This window comes from Emiliania huxleyi (genome assembly GCF_000372725.1).
Source record: "Emiliania huxleyi CCMP1516 unplaced genomic scaffold EMIHUscaffold_25, whole genome shotgun sequence".
Taxonomy (NCBI): domain Eukaryota; phylum Haptophyta; order Isochrysidales; family Noelaerhabdaceae; genus Emiliania; species Emiliania huxleyi.
In genome coordinates, this window is record NW_005200170.1 from 657,457 (window position 1) to 679,237 (window position 21,781).

The following is a 21,781-nucleotide window of genomic DNA, read 5'->3' on the forward strand; positions in this document are numbered from 1 at the left end:
CGCAAGCCAGATACACCAGCACGCCCAGCGAACACAAAACTCCGGAAAAAGAGCCCAACCCGCCCCCCCGACTCGATCAGGTGACCATTGACTCCGCCAAGCTCGAGGACGACCACTACGCCCAGTTCAAAGGCAGCGTCATCAAGTTCCAGTACAGCAGCGGACAGGCCTTCACCTCGACCAAGCTCGGCTTCTTCGACGACTCGCTCCACGTCGCGATCAAGGACATCGTCATTCAGAACGGGGGGCCGAACATCAAGGACGACGCCATCAAGGGCAAGCACATCGTCGCCGCCTTCAACACGAGGCACCAGTACTTCTCCGTCGACATCAAGGCCTCCCTCGTCCCCTTCCTCGACCAGAAGATCATGGATTCTACGCACAGTGGATGATACGCTACCTCCATCCCCGCAAGGCCCCATGGAAAGAAATAGCGGACCTCTGGCTCTGCGAGGGCACACTGGGTAGAGGAGTCATTGTCTCGAATACCGATCTCACTGACACGCTCAACGCCATACCAAATACCGCCCCCTACCTCCAAAGATGCCTCAAATCCTTCATAGAGCTCGAGATCCGACAAAACATTAAGACAGCCGACCACCGACTCCAATCCGAACCGCTATGGCACAACTGGAGATTCGAAATTCAGCTACCTGAAGCGAGAGCCGAGATCTGGAGAGAGGACCTCGGAGTAAATCACTTTTACGACCTCCTAGACACACAAAGCGAGCCCTTCGAGCCGAGCGACTGGCGCGAATTTTTTGACCAACTCGCCCCCAGCGAGAACCAAGAACGCATGCTAGACGAGCTACAATTGATATGGAATGCCGTCGATCGAGGAGGCGAGCAAATCGGCGAGGACCTGTGGAAAAACAGCCAGCCCCCCCGTCCTGACTCCTTAATTAATATAAACGTGGCGATAATGGACCCAACCTCGCAACACATACAATATGCATACGCCGAGCGACCAAATAATTCGAACCCAGGAACTAACATAGTATACCACGAGCTATGGCTAGACACATCCGGCAGACCCCACCGCACAGGAAATACAATCGACCCGAGGCAAAAATCAATCACGACAGTCGAGGAATGGGATGACACGCCCTCGGACCCCCCACCCGTATATGGCAGCGGCATACTCGAGGAGAAGCGGCGCCAAACAGACTATAAAAAACCCGCAATCATAGGGCCTACACACCTCGCGTACCCGAGAAATGAGGGCTGGAGACCCAAGGGGCAAAAGGGCAAAACCGACAACGGCCGTCCACGTAAGCTCTCTGACATTACCATTCACGGCATCACCGACCACCTCACCAAACGCATCACGAGAAAAATAAAACCGAACTGCATACGAAACTGGAAGAAGCGGGTCCGATTCAGAATCGACTTTAAAAAAGTGTTTAGCTCGTTCGGCACACCGCTCTCAAACGACGCCGAGGAGAGGCAGTGGAGAAAATACGTCCACAGAGCGATTAACGTCCGCAACCGAAACCCAGCGCTCACAGAGCACAAATGCCGTTTGTGCAACCGAGAGGAGGAGAGCATGCTGCACCTAGTCAAATGCTGCCACACAAAACCACTCTGGAATAAGTGCCTACAATTCTGCCGCGACACGCTGGACGCCCCAGATATGACCAGACGAGTAGAACGGGCCATAATATTCAACCAAGAAAAAGAAGACAAGATGCTTCCCGAAGTGGCATGCGCCTTCATCCGACACACATTTAATATCTTCTACCACGACTTTGCCAACGTCGATAAGGGCCACACCTTTATATGGCAAAAGGTCTACTACAGAGCCCTCACGTCCTTTCGAAGGGCAGCGATGCGATACGCGGGGAAAATCAGACTACAACACACTCATCGGATATACACCGACCTCACAGCGGAGGTGTCGGAAGAGAGCAGAAAAAAATTCGAGCAAATAATCAAGATCGACACCTCAGGAGGCTCGGGACTCACCCCAGACTTCAAAGACGCGATCACAGCAGCGCTGACCAATCTCAAAGCGATCTCCGACGCCGACAGGAGGAGCCTCGCTCACGCCCAAAATAACCAGCAGTACCATCACACGAGGCGAACACAACGCGCATGACCCGAGATCGACCCGAGATTGACCTGAGATTGACCCGAGATCGACCCGAGATCGACACGAGATCGACCAGAGATCGACCCAACCGAAGGCCCCCCTGGGGGGGGGAGATCGACCCAACAAGGCCCCAAAGCCCCCTCTCTGGGGGACCCCTCCCCCCCCACCCCGAGTGTCCGTGTCCTTCGCGAGTCACCGATGGGGAGCGGGGGGGGGGTGCGAAAAACGAACAGGGGAGGCTGGGGAGGGGGGGGTCCACTCTGAAGACTGCCGACCGCGGAGGGGTTTTGTCCCACAGGGTTTTACCCTCCGCGTGAGGATCGGCGCGGCGAGGGGGTAGGCTCGAATTCGCCGCGCAACATTTCACCCCCACAGGACCCCGCCCCCCCCCCCTCATTGGTCCCACCACCCAGAACCCCAACCTTGGCTTCGCACCCCCTCCTTGCGCAGTGTCCCCCGCTATGTGTCGCCGTCTTCGGGGCACGCTATCCTGTGCAGTCAGGGCAAGTGGGGGCGAGGCGCAGTCCCATCTCTCCTGTGTACGGGTGGGTTCTGTCCCTAGTCTCGGAGGGGGGCTTGAAGGTAAGAATATTTTATTTTTTTGTAAGGACGATCAGGCCAGGCTGTGAGAGAGAGTTGTTTTGTTTAAATTCTTTTCCTCGACGGGCGGTTGGTTGGGGGCACGAGCAGCGGCCAGCGCGATGCATTGGACAGCAATTTTCCTATGCCTGCTCGCCACTGCGGGCGGAGTACAGCCTAAAAGAGGGCAGTATACGGCGGCGCTCGACGGCGGCGACGATAGCGTGCTAGTCCGGCCGGGCAATCTGTTGCCGGCGGCGGAGCGGGCGTCGAGCAGCGTCGTGGCGGTCTCTGATCAAGTCGTGGCAGCGGCTGAGCGAGGCGACGAGGTGGAGGTGCTGGCGTGGCTCGACGGCGGCGGGCGGACCGACGCGACGTACGAGAGAGGAGAGGTGAGCGGCATCACGCTGCTGATGGGCGCCGCCGTCGGAGGCCACGAGCGGGTGGTCGAGCTGCTGCTGCGGCGCGGCGCAGAGATCAACCAGCAGAACAGCAACGGCTGGCCCGCGCTGATGTACGCCGCCAGCGAAGGCCACGAGCGGGTGGTCGAGCTGCTGCTGCAGCGCGGCGCAGAGGTCAACCTGCAGGGCAGCGACGGCGACACCGCGCTGATGTACGCCGCCAGCGAAGGCCACGAGCGGGTGGTCGAGCTGCTGCTGCAGCGCGGCGCGGAGATCAACCTGCAGGATAGCAACGGCTTCACCGCGCTGATGGCCGCCGCCGTGTCCGGCCACCCCGCCGTCGTGCGGCGCTTGCTGCGGGCGGGCGCAGACGCGGCGCTGCGCTCTGAGGCTGGCAAGTCCGCGTTGCAGTACGCCAAGGAGAAGGGCGACAGCGCGTGCGTCGAGGCCTTTCGGAAGCACCTCGCGAACTCGGTTGCGGGACGGCGCGAGGCGACGGCAGTCGGCGGCGCAGGCGCAGTCGGTTCCTCCGGGGGCGCTTCTGGCTTGGCAGTCCCCGACGAGGTCGTGCTAGCGGCGGAGCGAGGCGACGAGACGGAGGTGCTGGCGTGGCTCGACGGCGGCGGGTGGACCGACGCGACGTACGAGAGAGGAGAGGTGAGCGGCATCACGCTGCTGATGGGCGCCGCCGTCGGAGGGCACGAGCGGGTGGTCGAGCTGCTGCTGCGTCGCGGCGCGGAGATCAACCTGCAGACCAGCGACGGCCACACCGCGCTGATGGCCGCCGTCAGACACGGCCACGAGCGGGTGGTCGAGCTGCTGCTGCAGCGAGGCGCGAATGCCGACCAGCAGAACAGCAAAGGCGTCACCGCGCTGATGAATGCCGCTGGCCAAGGCTACGAGCGGGTGGTCGACAGTCTGCTGCAGCGCGGCGCGGAGATCAACCTGCAGACCAGCGACGGCCACACCGCGCTGATGGCCGCCACCATGTCCGGCCACCCCGCCGTCGTGCGGCGCTTGCTGCGGGCGGGCGCAGACGCGGCGCTGCGCTCTGAGGCTGGCAAGTCCGCGTTGCAGTACGCCAAGGAGAAGGGCGACAGCGCGTGCGTCGAGGCCTTTCGGAAGCACCTCGCGGACGCGGTTGCGGGACGGCGCGAGGCGACGGCAGTCGGCGGCGCAGGCGCAGACGGTACTTCCTCCGGCGGCGCTTCTGGCTTGGCAGTCCCCGACGAGGTCGTGCTAGCGGTGGAGCGAGGCGACGAGACGGAGGTGCTGGCGTGGCTCGACGGCGGCGGGCGGGCTGATGCAACGTACGAGAGAGGAGAGGTGAGCGGCATCACACTGCTGATGGGCGCCGCCGGCTACGGCTATGAGCGGGTGGTCGAGCTGCTGCTGCGGCGCGGCGCGAATGCCGGCCAGCAGAACAGCAAAGGCGTCACCGCGCTGATGAACGCCGCCCTCAACGGCCACGAGCTGGTGGCCGACTTGCTGCTACGGCACGGCGCGGAGATCAACGTGCAGGACAGCAAAGGACTTACCGCGCTGATGGCTGCCGCTGGCCAAGGCTACGAGCGGGTGGTCGACTTGCTGTTGCGGCGCGGCGCGGAGATCAACAAGCAGAGCAGCGACGGCGGCGCCGCGCTGATGCACGCCGCCCGCAGCGGCCACGAACGGGTGGTCGATCTGCTGCTGCAGCACGGGGCAGAGATTAACCTGCAGAGCAGCGAGGGCAGCACCGCGCTGATGTATGCCTACCACAACGGCCACGAGCGGGTGGTCGACTTGCTGATGCAGCGAGGCGCGGAGATCAACCTGGCATCCCCGCCGTCAGCGAGGCGCTTACTGTCACGGAAACAGGCAGCATACCTGGCATACCTGGCATACCTGGCATACCTGGCGGTTACGAACCTGGCATACCTGGCGGTTACGGCCCAAATGGCCTACGCCTTCAGCGTTCTATGGCGATTGTTCTCCGAGCAAGGTCGGAGGGGGCGCCCGCACCGGCTGCGTCGAACGGCGCGAGAGCGCGCCATGGCCTTGCTGTTTTCCGACATGACCGCGCTCTCTGGTTGGTGCTTCCGCGCTCACTTGTTGTTTGCTTTCATCCCCTTTGTGGTCTGGGGGTGGGCCAATACCTTGCTTTGGACCTTGGTGGGCATTGTTCGGCCCTTGGATGCGAGAGCAGCGGAACCGGCGCGAGGCGAGCGAGGGCGGCCACGGAGGCGTGGGGGGGCAGACGCTGAGGCGGAGGCGGCGCGAGAGTGCGCCCGGCTCGAGGAGAGGGCGAGGCAGGAGCAGCGAGAGGCGCGGCGAGCGGAGGCGGAGGCGGCCAAGGCGGCCAAGGACGCGAGGCGGCGAGAGGCGGAGCGCCGGGCGGCGGCGGCGAAGGCGGCGGCGGCCGAGGCCAACCGGCAGATGGCCAAGGCGCGCGATGCGGCGGAGAACCCTCCTGCGCCGGTGGAGCTGGGCGCCGAAGAGGTGTGTGAGTTGAAACAGGATCCGTTGCCTCGCTGCTCCTCCCCAGCCACGGTTGCCGGCGCGGCCTCTGTAGGTGCTCAGTGCGCTCGAAGCGGCGGTGGAGGTTGGGCGCGGCGGCTTCGGCGTCGTCTATGCGGTGGAGCTGCCCTCGCTGCCGGGCTGGGGCCGCGTCGCCGTCAAGCGAGCCCTCTCAGAGGTGGATGCGAGGGAGGTGATGGCCGAGGTGTCCAACTTGCGGAGGTGCGCGCACCGGGACGTATTGCCGCTACTCGGCTACTGCGGCGCGCCACGTGCGGCTTGCATCGTGACGGCGCTCATGCGAGGCGGCTCGCTCGATGACCACCTCCTGCTCTCACCCGACGCGCGGGCGCGGCTGCAGAAGCTCGGCTTCAAAGGCACTCCGGGCCTGTCGTGGTCGCAACGACTCTCGGCGCTCTGCGACGCGGCGAGGGCGCTGGTGCACCTCCACTCGAACCTCATCCTCCACCGCGACGTGAAGACGGCCAACATCCTGCTCGACGGCGCGCTGCTGCCGCTGCATACGGCGGGGGGCGAGAGGCGCGTCTACCCCGAGATCACCCGAGATTGCCCTAGATTGCTCTAGATCGCTCGAGCTCCACGCCTTAGGCGCGTCTACCGCGCCTTCCTCTCCGACGTCGGTCTCGCCAAGGAGCGGGCGGGCGGGTCGATGACCATGGCGACCAATGCGACCAGCAACGTCTACTCGACCGGCTTCGCGGACCCGAACTTCCTCGACTCAAACCAGCACTCGGCCAAGACGGACGCGTACGGGCTCGGCATCTCGCTGCTGATGGCGTTGACGGGCGGCGAGCCGTCCAGAGGCCTCAGGAGCACGTACGAGGACGACGTCTTGGACATGGTCGCCGGCAAGGAGGGCGCCGGCGGCGGGCTGTTGCATGCGGCGAGGCGGGCGGCCCACTGGCCTCAGGCGGCGACGCGAGAGCTGGTCAAGGCTGTGCACGGGCTCGTCTACGAGCGAAAGTCGCAACGCTTGCCTCTGCCAGAGGCGTTGGCGGCGTTCGAGGCGGCGTTGCGCTTCGGTGGCGATGACGACGGTGGCGCGGATGCTGGAGCGGCCGCGGCGGCGCCGGCTGCTGCCGAAAGACCGACGGCGTCCGGCGCCGCTTTCTCGGCCAGCGGTGCCACATCCAGCGGTGCCTCGGCAAGCGCTTCGTCGTCGTCTGGGGGCGGCTCTGCGCCCGGCTCTCTGACGCGCGCGGTCGGCGGGCTGCACAAGGAATATGTGGCGGGCGGCGGCGATGCGTCGTTGGCGCGGCTGCAAGACCGGATCAGCAACGCTTATTTGTCCATGATGGGGCATCTCGAGCGGCGGCACGAGCAGCGGGGAGGCGCGCCGCTGCCCAAGGGCAGCAGCGAGGAGGAGAAGATCAACGCGCTTGCGCCGCGCAGCGCCGGGCAGTCGCAGCTCTGCGACTCCGCGCATACCCTGCGGCGCTGGTACAATGCGTGCAGGCACGAGCGAGGCCAGTGGAGCGTGGGTGCGCGGCCGAGTGACAAGGAGGTGGCGCGGGTGATTGAGAGGATCAGGGGGTTGCTGGACCTCGTGGAGCGGCGGGCGTAGTCCGGTTGGGTAGCGAGGGTACTAGATAGAGTGTGTTCCGCGGAAAGGAGGAATCTTCTCTCCCCAAGAGCGCCACTCTTGGAGCGCCGCCACCAGCACCGCCACGGAGCGCTGCAAGCCGCGCCGAGCAATGTCCAATGACGGCTTAGCCCTAATAACCGCGCTATTTAGGGCTTAGCCCCCCCCCCCCCCCGGGGGGGGGGGCGGGCGCCAAATTCTGTTGCTGGCCGCGGGCGGGACAGTTTTCCTCGACACAGTCACGCGTGTTTTCTGGCCATATTCCCGCGAGGCCGTAGAGAGGCACAAGGGTCCAAATGTGTCAAGACACGCACTGGGGCTGATCCCGACGCACTCACCATTCCGTCTCGGTTCATCGCCGTCCAGCGACAACCATACCGCGCCGGTGTCACAGGCAGGCGTGCTAAGACTGATTTTGCGCCTTCTCGCAATTACTCGTCTTTTTTGTTGTTGTCTGCCTGCTCGCAGCTGCGCGCGCGGGCGCTCCGCGCGCTCGGCCTCGCTCGCGGCGCGCTCGCCAGCCTCCTTCGCCCGGCGCTCCTTCTGCCGGTTCTTCTTGGCCTTGCGTGCCGCGGCTCGAGCCGCGAGCTGCTCCTTGGTGAGCTCCTTCTTCTTCGGCGCGGTGCGCTCGATGTACGAGCGCTCCGCCGCCTGCACCGAGCCACCGACTCGCGGTCGCCCGCGGCCTTCTCGTGCTTCAGGTCGACCTCGATGGTCGCGTAGCCAGGCCTTATCACCCTGACACAAGACGCACCGAACAACCTTGCGACCATCACCGCGTCCTCCAGTTGCGCGCGCGATCGGAGCGCGATTCCAGGGTCCGCTGCGCATCCCCGGCGGCGCACGACGCGCGGTGGCCGGCGCTTGCGCGCCAGCCCCGTCCGCCGCCGGGTCCGCGGCCGCGGTCCCTGTCATAGCTACGCGCGCCATGGAGAACGGCGGGCACTTCTCGAGAGCATAAAACAGCGGAGAGCACAGAATGTCTCGTAAAACTAAAAGCAGAGCTCGCCTGTCGCATCTGTGCACCCCCCCCCCCTCCCTCCCCTCCCCTGCCCACAAGCGCTCGCTCAGGGCGCGACGCCCTCGGCGGCCAGCTTGCGCAGCATGTCCGCCGCGGCAGTCTCGGGCGGCTGCGGCCGCGAAGGCGCGTGGCCCTGCAGGTAGGCGACGTCGGGCAGCTCCATACCGTTGAAGTTGGAGCCGGCGCACGACGTGTACGCCCCCATGTCGGAAAAGTAGAGCCAGTCCCCAACCTCGAGCTCCGGGAGGTTGGCGTCGGCGATGACGCAGTCGATGCCGTCGCAAGTCGGCCCCCAGACAGTGCACGCCGCCACGCCCTCCCCGCCCGCCGCCTCACTGCCGCCACCGCCCGCGCCGCCGCCGCCCCCGCCCCCGCCGCCCTCGCCCCGCGCCAGCAGCACGGCGCACTCCGGCGCCGCGTGGTCGTAGAGGACGCAGTTGAACGAGCCTGCGCACAGAGGGAGGGAGGGCGGTACAGTACGCGCACACTCACAAGGCGGCGGTTGGCGGGGGCGCTGGGCCGCCGCCTGGGGTGATGGAGCGAGCGCTATAGGCTGTCGGTCGGAGGGTAGATGACCGCTATATCTCGGCATACCTCGTCCGTACACAGCTCACAGGCGGAGTAGCCGTGTACACCTCTCTCCATATCTCGGCTACATCTCGGGGGGGGGGGGGGAAGGCGAGCCGTATAGGCCGTCGTTCAGAAAGTAGTTGATCCGCACGGCTTCTGCTCCGTCGCCGTCGCCGCCGTCCACCGCCCTCCGCGCAACCTGAGGCGAGACAAGGTAGCCGTCGCCACACACACACGGCGGTGGAAGGAGGAGAGATGGGGGGGGGGGGGGGGCGTAACGCCCGCGACTCCACACCAGGCAGGCGGGAGCCCACGGTATTCAAGGACGAGCTTAAAAGTGCAAGGCCCGGTGCGCGTGGGTGAGCGGTGTGCGTGCGCGCGTGTGTGTGTGTGTCTCTATGTGTGTGTGTCTGTGTGTGTGTGTGTGTGTGTGTGTGTGTGTGTGTGTGTATGTGTGTGTGTATGTGTGTGTGTGTGTGTGTGTGCGTGCGCGACCTTCTTGCCGATCACGCACGCGGCGAGCGTGTGCGTCGACGCGGCGAAGAGGCGGCCGGGCTCGGCGATGAGACGGAGGCCTGCGGGAAGGTTCCGAGAAGGGTCGGGGAGGCGTCTGTGGAAGAGAAGGCTAGGGGGAAGGTTCCAAGAAGGGTCGGGGAGGCGTCTGCGAAGAGGAGTGGGAAAGTGGCGGAGACGCGCAAACCTTGCCGGCGCGGGAAGTGCAGGTCGAGCGCCTATTGCAAATGAAATGGTAAATCATGACCCAATTGTCAAATCCACCCGTCAAGCGTGGAGGTCGAGCGCCGCGCGGAGGCTCGCCGCCATCGACGAGAACGACACCTGCGCGCTGTCGACGCCAGGGAAGCCGCCGCCGACGTCAAGCACGCTCATCGGCCGGCCGCGCTGCTCGGCGAGCGCGAAGATGGCGGCGGCGCGCGCGACGGCGTCGCCGAACGCGTCGGTGGAGGAGGAGCCTAGAAAAAAGAAAGACAAACCCCGTGGCGGCCGGGGCGCGGTGTTTCTTTTTTCGAGCGGCGGTGGAGGAAGAGCCTACAAGACAAAGGGCCGGCCGCCCGCGGTTGGGCGATCGTGGCTCGGGCATCCCACGGCATGGTGGTGGTGGTGGTGGTGGTGGTGGTGGTGGGGTGGGGTGGGGTGAGGGGGGCGCCGGAGCCGACGTGGAAGGAGACGCCGACGACCTACGAAAGAAAAGAAGTGCGGCAGCCGTGTTTGAGTGTTCGAGCGCCGACGTCGACGACGCGCCGTCGACCGCTAGGCCCAAGCGGTGCTAGATCTCATCCAGATCTCGGCCAGATCTCGGCCAGATCTCGGCTGTATCTGGTCGACCGTCAGGCCGAGTCCGTGCGCCACGTCGAGCAGCGCCGCCGCCTCGGCCGGCCGCGCGCCGTACTTGTTTGAGAGGACGCACTGCGCCTGCGGGAGGGTCCTCTCGTGTCATCTCGTGCGATCTCGTGCGATCTCGTGCCATCTCGTGCGATCTCGTGCCATCTCGTGCGATCTCGTGCGATCTCGGCTGATCTCGTGTCATCTCGCGTGCTCGTCTGAGAGGACGCACTGCGCTTGAGGTCGTCGACGGCCGTGAGGTGTGAGCCGAGGTGCAACTCTGAGCCGAGGTGCGCCCGAATGCAAACGGGAATGCAAAATGGGCCTGTGACGTGCCCGAAGTGTCCCCGAAGTGTCCCCGAAGTGTCCCCGAAGTGTCTCCCTGAAGTGACTCCCCGAAGTGTGCAGCAAACCCTCAAGCGCGTCTGCTCTCGCAAGACCGCCGCTCGCAAGGCCGTGCAGGGGCTTCTGGGCTGGCGCCCCTCCGCCACCGGAAGCAGCGTCCCCCGACGTGTGCACCCGCAAGTGCCTGTGGCGCGCCTGCGAGTCGTCGACAGCGACGCGGAGGAGGAGGCGCATCGAGGGCGCCAGCGCCGCCATCTTGCGCAGCTCCGCCTCGCCTGCGGGGGACATGTCGTGGACACGTCTTGGACATGTCTTGGAAATCTCTTGGACATGTCGTGGACACGTCTTGGACATGTCTTGGAAATCTCTTGGACATGTCTTGGAAATCTCTTGGACATGTCGTGGACACGTCTTGGACATGTCTTGGACAAACCGCGGAGAGGGCCGATGCTTGCGCAGCTCCGACGCGCCGTCAAAGACGGTCATGATCTCGTGCGATATCTCATGTGATCTCGTGCGATCTCGTGCGCCGTCAAAAACGGTCAGCGGCACCTGGCAGTGTCTCGGAAGTGTCTCGGAGGTGTCTCAGAAGTGTCAAAGTGTCTCGGAAGTGCCCTGCAGGCGCGCCGTCAAAGACGGTCAGCGGCACGCCCTCCTTGGACGCGCACCGCACGTGGGAGGGCTGCCTACCGCGTGGAGCACGAGATCGCACGAGATCGCACGAGATCGCACGAGATCGCTCGAGATCGCTCGAGGGCTGCTCTACGGCGTGGAGTACACCGCGCGTTCCGGGATTCAGAGAGCCGGAGACTTCTTGAGAGGGGGGGGTGCGTGCCCGGTCTGTCTTTCGAGAGCTAGAGAGAGCCGAAATGCGCGTCTGCTCGGGCGCTCCAGCGTCTCCGGCGCGGCTGCTTGTGGCTGGGTTGGCATACAAGCGCGAGGCGGGTCTGTTCAGGGTCTAAGTCTCGTAATAATAATACTCAAATTCCGGGTCTACTTCTCCGGCATCTGCTGCACGGCTGCTTGATCGGGTTGGCGTAGACGATCCGCGAGGCCGGCACGCCGAGGCTGCGCACCTGCGTGCGACGGGCACCCGAGGATGGGCGTGAGAGGTGCGGCGCTGCGTCCCGAGGATGGGCGTGAGAGGTGCGGCGCTGCGTCCCGAGGATGGGCGTGAGAGGTGCGGCGCTGCGTCCCGAGGATGGGCGTGAGAGGTGCGGCGCTGCGTCCCGAGGATGGGCGTGAGAGGTGCGGCGCTGCGTCCCGAGGATGGGCGTGAGAGGTGCGGCGCTGCGTCCCGAGGATGGGCGTGAGAGGTGCGGCGCTGCGTCCCGAGGATGGGCGTGAGAGGTGCGGCGCTGCGTCCCGAGGATGGGCGTGAGAGGTGCGGCGCTGCGTCCCGAGGATGGGCGTGAGAGGTGCGGCGCTGCGTCCCGAGGATGGGCGTGAGAGGTGCGGCGCTGCGTCCCGAGGATGGGCGTGAGAGGTGCGGCGCTGCGTCCCGAGGATGGGCGTGAGAGGTGCGGCGCTGCGTCCCGAGGATGGGCGTGAGAGGTGCGGCGCTGCGTCCCGAGGATGGGCGCGAGAGGTGCGGCGCTGCGTCCCGAGGATGGGCGTGAGAGGTGCGGCGCTGCGTCCCGAGGATGGGCGTGAGAGGTGCGGCGCTGCGTCCCGAGGATGGGCGTGAGAGGTGCGGCGCTGCGTCCCGAGGATGGGCGTGAGAGGTGCGGCGCTGCGTCCCGAGGATGGGCGTGAGAGGTGCGGCGCTGCGTCCCGAGGATGGGCGTGAGAGGTGCGGCGCTGCGTCCCGAGGATGGGCGTGAGAGGTGCGGCGCTGCGTCCCGAGGATGGGCGTGAGAGGTGCGGCGCTGCGTCCCGAGGATGGGCGTGAGAGGTGCGGCGCTGCGTCCCGAGGATGGGCGTGAGAGGTGCGGCGCTGCGTCCCGAGGATGGGCGTGAGAGGTGCGGCGCTGCGTCCCGAGGATGGGCGCGAGAGGTGCGGCGCTGCGTCCCGAGGATGGGCGTGAGAGGTGCGGCGCTGCGTCCCGAGGATGGGCGTGAGAGGTGCGGCGCTGCGTCCCGAGGATGGGCGTGAGAGGTGCGGCGCTGCGTCCCGAGGATGGGCGTGAGAGGTGCGGCGCTGCGTCTCGAGGATGGGCGTGAGAGGTGCGGCGCTGCGTCCCGAGGATGGGCGTGAGAGGTGCGGCGCTGCGTCCCGAGGATGGGCGTGAGAGGTGCGGCGCTGCGTCCCGAGGATGGGCGTGAGAGGTGCGGCGCTGCGTCCCGAGGATGGGCGTGAGAGGTGCGGCGCTGCGTCCCGAGGATGGGCGTGAGAGGTGCGGCGCTGCGTCCCGAGGATGGGCTTGAGAGGTGCGGCGCTGCGTCCCGAGGATGGGCCTGAGAGGTGCGGCGCTGCGTCTCGAGGATGGGCGTGAGAGGTGCGGCGCTGCGTCCCGAGGATGGGCGTGAGAGGTGCGGCGCTGCGTCCCGAGGATGGGCGTGAGAGGTGCGGCGCTGCGTCCCGAGGATGGGCGTGAGAGGTGCGGCGCTGCGTCCCGAGGATGGGCGTGAGAGGTGCGGCGCTGCGTCCCGAGGATGGGCGTGAGAGGTGCGGCGCTGCGTCCCGAGGATGGGCGTGAGAGGTGCGGCGCTGCGTCCCGAGGATGGGCGTGAGAGGTGCGGCGCTGCGTCCCGAGGATGGGCGTGAGAGGTGCGGCGCTGCGTCCCGAGGATGGGCGTGAGAGGTGCGGCGCTGCGTCCCGAGGATGGGCGTGAGAGGTGCGGCGCTGCGTCCCGAGGATGGGCGTGAGAGGTGCGGCGCTGCGTCCCGGGGATGGGCGTGAGAGGTGCGGCGCTGCGTCCCGAGGATGGGCGTGAGAGGTGCGGCGCTGCGTCCCGAGGATGGGCGTGAGAGGTGCGGCGCTGCGTCCCGAGGATGGGCGTGAGAGGTGCGGCGCTGCGTCCCGAGGATGGGCGTGAGAGGTGCGGCGCTGCGTCCCGAGGATGGGCGTGAGAGGTGCGGCGCTGCGTCCCGAGGATGGGTGCGAGAGGTGCGGCGCTGCGTCCCGAGGATGGGCGTGAGAGGTGCGGCGCTGCGTCCCGAGGATGGGTGCGAGAGGTGCGGCGCTGCGTCCCGAGGATGGGTACGAGGGCTCGCCACACCCACTGGGGTGTGGGACGCCGGCGGCTGTGGTTTCTTGTTCCAGCCATGCATGTGCATCCGAGGGCGCCTGCCGGATCTCGGCCGCCGAGGCGCAGTCGAAGCAGGCGCCCTCGGAGGCGAGGGTGAGCAGGAGCGCCGGGTCGCCGTTGCACTTGACCGCGTAGTGCGGCACCACCTCGGGGAGCGCCTCCCGCCACTCGGACAGCTTGCGCTTGGCCGCCTCGAGGTCGACCACGTAAAAGGGCTCCTCCGCGCCGGCGCGGACCGCCGCCGCCATGGCGTCGACCACCGACGCAGGCGGCGGCGGCGCGGGCTGCGGCGGAGGCGGTGGCGGAGGCCGCGAAACCTGCGACTTGCAGCGCTCGAGAGCGGCCTTGTAGCACGGCAGCAGCTCCTCGTAGGTGGGCGTGGCGACGTTCGGGCCGCGCTGCGACCAGAGCTGCAGCCGCCACTTCTGGTACTCCTCGGGCGACATGGGCAGCGGCGGAGGGTGGTGGGCCGCGCGCGTCATATCTGCGAGCGGAGAGCAACGAGCTGGCAACGAGTGGGTGGCGCGCTTCTCGGTCGCTTGGCAGGACACACGGCTTTTCTTTTTTAGAGGCTCAATCTCGCTGGGAGGCAAAAGAAAGTTTTGGACTTATGTTCACACCGAGCAGTTGTAAGCCACAGCAGCGGCAGCGAAGGCAGCGGTGGTGTGTCTATGCCCTTCTCCGTCTGCGTCAAGGATCGGATGATGTACTCCCACACCTTCACATTCGACGACGGCGTACCCTTTACGACCGGCTGCACCGCAGTCGTGACCGCCACCTTTGAAGGCGCGGCGCTCGGGCCTTACGACATCCTCATCGACATCCTCGTCGCGCAGAAGCTTCTGCGGGAGGTCATGGAACTTTACGACCACAAGAACCTGGACGCACTGCAGGAGTTTGCGAGGCCGGATGGATCTCGCCGCAATACGACTGTCGAGGTGATGGCGCAAGCTGTCTACCGCCAGCTTCACAGCCGTCTGCAGGCTCTCTCTCTCTCTCTCTCTCTCTCTCTCTCTCTCTCTCTCTCTCTCTCTCTCTCTCTCTCTCTCTCTCTCTCTCTCTCTCTCTCTCTCTCTCTCTCTCTCTCTCTCTCTCTCTCTCTCTCTCTCTCTCTCTCTCTCTCTCTCTCTCTCTCTCTCTCTCTCTCTCTCTCGTCGCGTATACTACCATTCGCCGCCCGCACTCATAGGTCACTGCCGGCCTGCGCGCCTGCACAGGCGCACCACCACAGCGTGCTCGCCACGGATGGCAAGGGGCTCGGAGCCGTCACGGCTCGCACACCGCCCACTCCCGCAGCCGCCTGCGCACCGCCTCAAACATTCGCATCGCACCTTCAGGCGATGCACATCAAGCTCGAGGAGAGCGACGTCGCACTCGCGAGCTACTGGGAGGAGGCGAGGCCCGAAGGGCTGTTCAGCGCCTGCGCAGTAGGATCCTAGCACGGCCATGCGAGAAAAGTCCGAGGTCTTTTATTTATTCCTTTCCCATGCCAGGAGCGAGGAGGAAGTGCCGTGCCAAAATTGCGTGACCGCGAGCCGTCACGGCCGCGGTGCACACTGTCAACACACACACATGCACCCCGCACTCTCTTTAAGGGACCCCTGCGCGCAAAAGGAATTAAGTATTATTAACGTCTCCCCTAAGCGCAAAAGAAGAAACAGGCTTCCGTTTACTTCGTACACGCCGAAGCGGCGCAGGTTGTTCTCGCGCGGACCGAGCAGTCCGAGTAGCGACGCATTCAGCCATGGTGTACGTCTGCCTATTGTACGCCGGCAAGTTCCTGCAGAAGCAGCAGCCCTACGCGGCGATGACAAGCGAGTCACGCCCCCTTGAATCCCCCTCCATACCAAAACAGCCCACGCGAGCTCCCAAAATTCTGAGCACCGGATGGCCCCGTCCCGTTGCGCAGTACCGATGTTGTACGGCTCAGACAAGGGGTGGTGCATGGTGGCTGGCCACCAGGCGGCCGAGTGCCCCGTGAATCCCACTTACGACGGCTGGTGGTGGCCAAAAGAGAGCGTCCATCTCGACGAGACTCGTTGGTGCTCAAAGGAGAACGTTGTCGAATGGGACCGGAGCGGTGAGCGATACGGCGACCCGCCACAGGCCAAGTGGGGCACCAAAAAGTTCCAGGGCACGTGCTGCTACTACCCGCCCATCGAGGAGGTTTACGACGCGAGGTACGTCAAGATCCAGATCTGGGACGAGGACACGTTTACCAACAATGACATGCTGGGCGAGTTCAATGTGGACCTGAAGGAGGCGGCGGAGAGCGGGAAAGGATTTGGGGTGTGGAACTACGACTTCGACGTGCAGGAGCTGAAGAAAAACGGCCAGGCGGAGAACAACGTCTTCAAGGCCAAGGTGCGAGTCCAGTGGGAGCGGCCGCATGACAATGCCATCGCGACCACGTACGACCTCTCACCAGGTTTGCTGTCTCGCTACCATCGCCTCCAACATAACGCCGTTCAATAACGCATCATATCACCACGTCTCTCTCAGCACCGCCTCCGCAGTTGCTTCGCCGGGGGCCAGCTCGAGCTCAAGCTCCGCACCGCTGACGCGTCCTAGCCCGCCCCAGGCAAGTGGCACCCCGCCCACAGTCCTACGACTTCTAGGATTGCGAGCGGGTCCCCTCGCAATCGGTGCGATATCTGTTGGTTGTGAGGAGACCCTCCCGGTGCGCTCACTCACAAGCGCTCGCGGCTGGAGCGATTGGGAGTGCCCTCTGTGCGGCTAGCAATCCTTGGATCTTGGGTACGATTGTGAGCGCCGCCGCTCATAGTCCTACAAGATGTAGGATTGCGAGCGCTACTGCTCGCAATCGGAGGCATGTTGCTCGGATTGTGAGCAGTGCTGCTCGCAATCCTAGACTTTGCTCGGATTGCGAGCGCGCTGGTAGTAGTCAGGCGTCACCAGTCACCGGGCACCAACGCCGCGCGCCCAGCGCCACCACCACGAGGCACCGAGGCAGCGCTCGGCGAGCCACCAATGAGCGAAGCACTCATGTCGACATGAAAAAGAATTCCGCATCGCATGGAAACACGTAGTGACGCTTACGTGTTGTAACAAACGAAGAGTGATTTAGAAAATCATTTTCTTCCGAGCGTGACAGCCTAATCCGCGCGGAGCCCCAGGAGCGTGTAGCGAGCCGCTGTTGAGCAAAGCCGCTGTTGAGCAAAGCCGCTGTTGAGCACATTGCTGCCGCCACCTCTGTGGAGGCCGACGCCCAAGGAGTAGTACGTGATGCCGAAGAGCGGCGCTACCGCAACCTCCATTCGCGCTCGAGCTCTTGCGTGGGGCAAGCCTCGGGGAGCGAGAGCGGCTGAACTCTCCGTCGCAGAGGAAGAGGATGGTCCCCAGGACGACAGAGCAGGTGGTCCAGCTGCAATTCGCCACCCGCCACACGAGACGGAGCTGCGCAACCTCAGGGACGAGAATCAGTCGCTCAAGGACGAGAACCAGTCGCTCAAGGACGAGAACCAGTCGCTCAAGAACCACTCGCTCAAGCAGGACGAGATCCAGTCGCTCCAGGACGACCTCGATGCGGGGGCGGCTTCGATCGCGCCGGCGTTCACGGCGCCGACGGGGGCGGCGGCCTCGTTTGCGGAGGCGACGGTGGCCGTGCGTGCGCCCCCGCCGCCCCCACCGCCCCCGCCGCTGTCGCTGCCGTGCCCGCCCCTTACGGGCAGCGGTGGGACCGACATCGACAAGCAGCACGAGACCCAGTCGCTCAAGGACGAGATCAAATCACTCAAGGACCAGCTCAACAGCGTCAGCACGCCGAGCGCCACCGCCACTTCGCGCGACGGCAAGGCCGACGCATTCCCCGCACCGCGCCGCCTTCGCCACCGCCACCGTCCCCGCCCACACACCGCCGCCGCATCCGCCGCCGCCTCCCTCTCCTCCGCCGCCGCGTCCGCGTCTGCCTCCCTCTTCTCCGCCGCCGCGCCACCCTCCCCGCCGCCTTAACCCCTCCCTCTCTCCGCTCCTCCCAGGTCGACGCACAGCCCGCTGCAGAGTGGGGCGTCGCTGGCTGGGTGGACTCCCTCGCCCTCGCTGAGGTGGTGGCCAAGGCGCTGAAGGAGCCTGCCGGAACCACCGACCCGTTCACGTACGTGCTCAGCCTCTCGCTCGCCGACCTCAAGGAGAAGCTCGAGGCGGTAAAGCTGAGTGAGGCGATCGCCGAGACCCTCTGGTCCGCCATTGAGAAGCTGCGCGGCCAGAGCGCCGCGACCGGGGCGGCGCTGAACGCCAAGTTCGCCGCGGAGGGCGACGCGTTCAAGGGCGAGATGGGCTTCGGCGGCGTCGAGCAGTTCTACGGAGGCGTGCTGCGCGCCAGTAGCTTGCCTACCCTGCCCGCCCTCTCTCACCGGCCGACCCCCGTCCCCTGACCTGTGGGCAGGCCTCGAGAAGCTCATCGGGCCGCCGCTCATGGTGGACGGCTCGCTCTTCAAGGCCATGGAGACGGAGCACTGCAAAGAGAAGGATGCGGACGTGCCGTTCGACACCTCCAACGGCATCGAGGGCGCAACGTCCCGGATGGAGTGGGAGTTCGTCGTCGCGCCCGTGGTCGAGGACCACAACAGCCGCTACGCCGAGCGCGGCGGCGACTTTCGCACGGCTCATCGCGAGTGGTGCCGCAAGCCGGAGCCGCTCTCTGCCTACGAGGCGAAGATGGCGGACGAGATGAACCCGAGGCTCGTTGAGGCGGGGCAGGCGCCGCTCACGTTGGAGGAGCTCATCGCCGGCCGGATGTACACGGGGCCGATGTACGAGAAGTATAACGCCGTCCTTCGCTTCTCCTCAGCGCGCGGTGCCGACGGCGCTGTGCGGCTGGAGTACGCCTCGATGGAGGAGGTGCCCTTTCTGCAGACGAAGTGCGGCACGCTTCACCTCGGCGAGTGGGTTGCGACGGCGGCAGGCGAGCCAGCCGCGGTGCGCTGGACGTGGCACAACCAGTACTCGACCACCATCCACGCGATCAACTCGATCATCGTCAAGCTGTCGCCGCTGACCAGGATCACGCCGCTCTACCGCGGCTGGACGGGCGCCACGCTCCCGGAAGCCTTCTTCAAGCCGGACGTGCTCGGCTTCCGCGGCGGCGTCGAGTACGGCTTCTCGTCGACCACCACCGATCGCGCGCAGGCGGTGCACTACGCGGAGGGCAAGGCGTCGACGGTGCTCGAGCTCGTGATGGGCATGATCGACCGAGGCGCCGACATCTCGTGGCTCTCGCAGTACCCGCACGAGAAGGAGACGCTGCTGCCGCCGCTCATGGGCCTGCAGGTGCGCCAACCTCCCACGCACCGCCCCCCCCTCTCAGTCCTCGACATGCTCTCATCGCCTCCGCCCCCTTCCCGACACCTGCAGGTGCGTTCGACGGGCGTGGAGGGCAGCACGCTCGTCGTCCAGTGCAGCTTCTCCATCAACATGGCCTCGCTCACGCTCGAGCAGGTGTCGGGCAAGCGCAAGAAGCTGCTCACCGACATGGGCGCGCAGATGGCGGCGGAGGTGCGCCGCGGGGTGGCGGAGGAGGCAGCGGAGGAGGCGTCGCAACTAGTGCGCGCCCGGCTCGGCCTCGAGCGATGCGCGGACGCCGGAGGCGCGGCAGACAAGCGGCTCGAGGCGCCGCTCGGCGACGAGGCCGAGGCGTACAACTCTGACGTGCGCTTCCAAGCGGCGGTGGGCGACGCGCTCAAGGTGAAGCGCTTGGTGGTGCTCGCGGCGACGATGCAGCACGGCGGCGGCGGCGGGCTTGCCGCGGCGATGGATACGGTATTGCCGCTGCAGGCCAGTGGTGTCGATTTGACGGTGTTCGACCTTGGCAGCGACGATGGCGTAATGGTGGGAACGGTGGTCGCGTGGATGGAGTCGGAGCCGTCGGCGCTGACGTCGCTGACGCTTGACTGGGGCAAGGCGTGCGGTCGCGTGCGGGAGGCGCTACTCGGCGTGGTGCGGACGACGCGCACGCTCATCGTGCTGAGCGCTGGCGAGGAGGGGGCGATGAAGCTCAACCCGCTGCAGCTCAACGGGCGCGAGGCGGTGACGTCGCTCGATGTGTCGAACAAGAAACTCGGAGACGAGTTGGCTGGCGTCATCGCGGCGGGGCTTTCGGTCAACGAGGTGATGACCACACTCGACATCAGCCAGAATGACATCGGCGACGAGGGCGCCAAGGCGCTGGTATCTGCTCTGTGCGTCAACGAGGTGCTGACCAAGCTGAATCTCGACGGCCTCGAGCTCGACCTGCCGAAGCTGCGCGGCACCGACCCGGTCGAGTCCCTCGACCTATCGGGCAAGGACCTCGGACCCGCCTCGGCCATCGTGATCGCGTCGTTGATTGCGGGCAACGAGGTGCTGACCGATTTGAACCTCTTCCGCAACCAGATCGGCGACGAGGGCGCCAAGGCGATCGCCGAGGCGCTCGCGGTCAATGCGGTGCTGAAAACCCTCAACCTCTGCGACAACAACATCCGCGCCGAGGGCGCCGCCGCGATCGCCCAGGCGCTGCGCGTCAACGCGGCACTGAAAACACTTTCGCTCGGCGGCAACAAGATCGGCGACGAGGGCGCCAAGGCGATCGCCGAGGCGCTCGCGGTCAATGCGGCACTGAAAACACTTTCGCTCGGCGGCAACAAGATCGGCGACGAGGGCGCCGTCGTGATCGCCGACGCCCTTCGCGTCAACGAGGTGCTGAACAAGCTAAACATCTCCTGGAACCAGATCGGCCCCACCGGCGCCGCCGCGATCGCCGACGCCCTCAAGGGCAACACGGTGCTGACCTCCTTGGACGTGGGCTTCAACGACCTCACCGAGGAGGCGGCCCTCGGCATCGTGCGTGTCGAGCGGCAGCGCAACAAGCTGACCTCGCTCGGCTTGGCTAGCTGCAGCATCGGCCCGACTGGCGCCGCAGAGATCGCCGAGTACGTGTCGGGCAGCGCGGTGATGACCGAGCTCGACGTCTCGTGGAACAGCATCGGCGCCGCTGCAATCGCCGAGGCTCTGCGGGGCAATGGGGTGCTGACCAACTTGAACCTCCGTGGTAACCGCATCGGCGCGGAGGGCGCGAAGGCAATCGGCGAGGCGCTCGCGGTCAATGGGGTGCTGACCAAGCTGAATCTCGACGGCCACGAGCTCGACCTGCCGAAGCTGCGCGGCACCGACCCGGTCGAGTCCCTCGACCTCTCGAGCAAGGACCTCGGAGCCGCCTCGGCCTTCGTGATCGCGCCGTTGATTGCGGGCAACGCGGTGCTGAAAAGCATCGATCTCCGCTTCAACGACATGGATAATCATTGGATCTTGGGGCTCCTTGGCCTCAACGGGGAGAGAGTAATTCGAGATGCGGTGAGCAGGCGGGAAGGGTTTGAGCTCCAGATTTGAGTGAGCTCTGATAGCGGAGTTCGCGCAGAGGGGGTTGCATGAAATTGGACTGTCTTTTACGTTGTAGCGCTCTCATATTTCCTTTTTCTTTTTCAGCAGGGTGGGTGCTGAAAAGCACCAACCTCTTCAATAACAAGTTGTGCCAGAAGGGGAGTAGAAAGCGATTCGAGATGCGGTGGACGGCAGGGTATGGCTAGGGGAGCCCGAGGAGCGTGAGCGATCCCTCTGTGTGCGGGTCCCCCCCTCCCGCCTGCACGCTGCAGACTGGTCTCTGGACCTTCTTTTAAGTGCCGAGTTTCTTTCGCTGACGTAACTGGTTCCGTGTTCTTTTTCTTAGTGTGTACAATTCTTACATCTTAGTGTGGTAGTGCCAGTGCAAGCCAAAGAAAGAAAGAAAACAGCGTGAACCCAAGGGACTCGGATGGAGAGCGGAGAGGCCACCACACCTCGCCGGCGGCCTGCCAAAAGTTGAGACCTACCGCGCCTACCAGTGGAGAGGTACCGTATGCTCGTCCGCCGTCTCCACCACGACGCGCACCGGCAGCCTGTCCGGGTCGCGCAGTAGCTCATGGTCGCGTTCGTAGTGGAAGAGAGCGCTGCCACTGGGCCCCCACCACCCGCAAGCGTTCACCTCAATCAGCTTTGCGCGGCCGCTGGAGCTGTCCACGTGCGCATCGACGACGCAGTCCGCGTACGGCGAGAGGGGCGCGAGCTCCTGCCAAAGGCGGATCAGTGATGGCACGGCGGCGCCGATGCCT

At 65.5% G+C, this 21,781-nt stretch overlaps 5 protein-coding genes across 5 annotated transcripts; 4 read left to right on the plus strand and 1 right to left on the minus strand.

The window, feature by feature from the left end:
* Positions 1-5,653: 5,653 nt before the first annotated feature.
* EMIHUDRAFT_57132 (hypothetical protein) lies at positions 5,654-6,070 on the plus strand (the record flags this gene model as incomplete). The annotated part of the gene is made up of 1 exon (XM_005778202.1): positions 5,654-6,070. A coding segment is annotated over one exon (417 nt), but the record flags the coding sequence as incomplete, so codon positions are not given.
* Positions 6,071-8,114: 2,044 nt separating this feature from the next.
* EMIHUDRAFT_435210 (hypothetical protein) lies at positions 8,115-14,183 on the minus strand. Its single transcript, XM_005778203.1, is given in 12 exon segments — positions 8,115-8,639; positions 8,877-8,961; positions 9,258-9,337; positions 9,463-9,493; positions 9,564-9,733; positions 9,928-9,958; positions 10,107-10,193; positions 10,644-10,723; positions 11,076-11,134; positions 11,472-11,524; positions 13,679-14,145; positions 14,157-14,183. 11 exon segments carry the CDS (start codon positions 14,120-14,122, stop codon positions 8,239-8,241), a joined length of 1,521 nt encoding a protein of 506 aa, XP_005778260.1. The 5' UTR covers positions 14,123-14,145; positions 14,157-14,183; the 3' UTR covers positions 8,115-8,238.
* Positions 14,184-14,311: 128 nt separating this feature from the next.
* On the plus strand, positions 14,312-15,079 carry EMIHUDRAFT_205999 (hypothetical protein; the record flags this gene model as incomplete). Its single annotated transcript, XM_005778204.1, has 3 exons — positions 14,312-14,578; positions 14,858-14,905; positions 14,978-15,079. The coding sequence occupies 3 exons, from the start codon at positions 14,312-14,314 to the stop codon at positions 15,077-15,079; spliced, it is 417 nt and encodes a 138-aa protein (XP_005778261.1).
* Positions 15,080-15,554: 475 nt separating this feature from the next.
* EMIHUDRAFT_206000 (hypothetical protein) lies at positions 15,555-16,115 on the plus strand (the record flags this gene model as incomplete). Its single annotated transcript, XM_005778205.1, has 1 exon — positions 15,555-16,115. The coding sequence occupies one exon, from the start codon at positions 15,555-15,557 to the stop codon at positions 16,113-16,115; it is 561 nt and encodes a 186-aa protein (XP_005778262.1).
* An 877-nt stretch (positions 16,116-16,992) lies between these two features.
* Positions 16,993-21,023, plus strand: EMIHUDRAFT_206002 (hypothetical protein; the record flags this gene model as incomplete). The annotated part of the gene is made up of 6 exons (XM_005778206.1): positions 16,993-17,016; positions 17,094-17,164; positions 17,333-17,414; positions 17,639-17,981; positions 18,046-18,929; positions 19,014-21,023. The coding sequence occupies 6 exons, from the start codon at positions 16,993-16,995 to the stop codon at positions 21,021-21,023; spliced, it is 3,414 nt and encodes a 1,137-aa protein (XP_005778263.1).
* Positions 21,024-21,781: the final 758 nt, after the last annotated feature.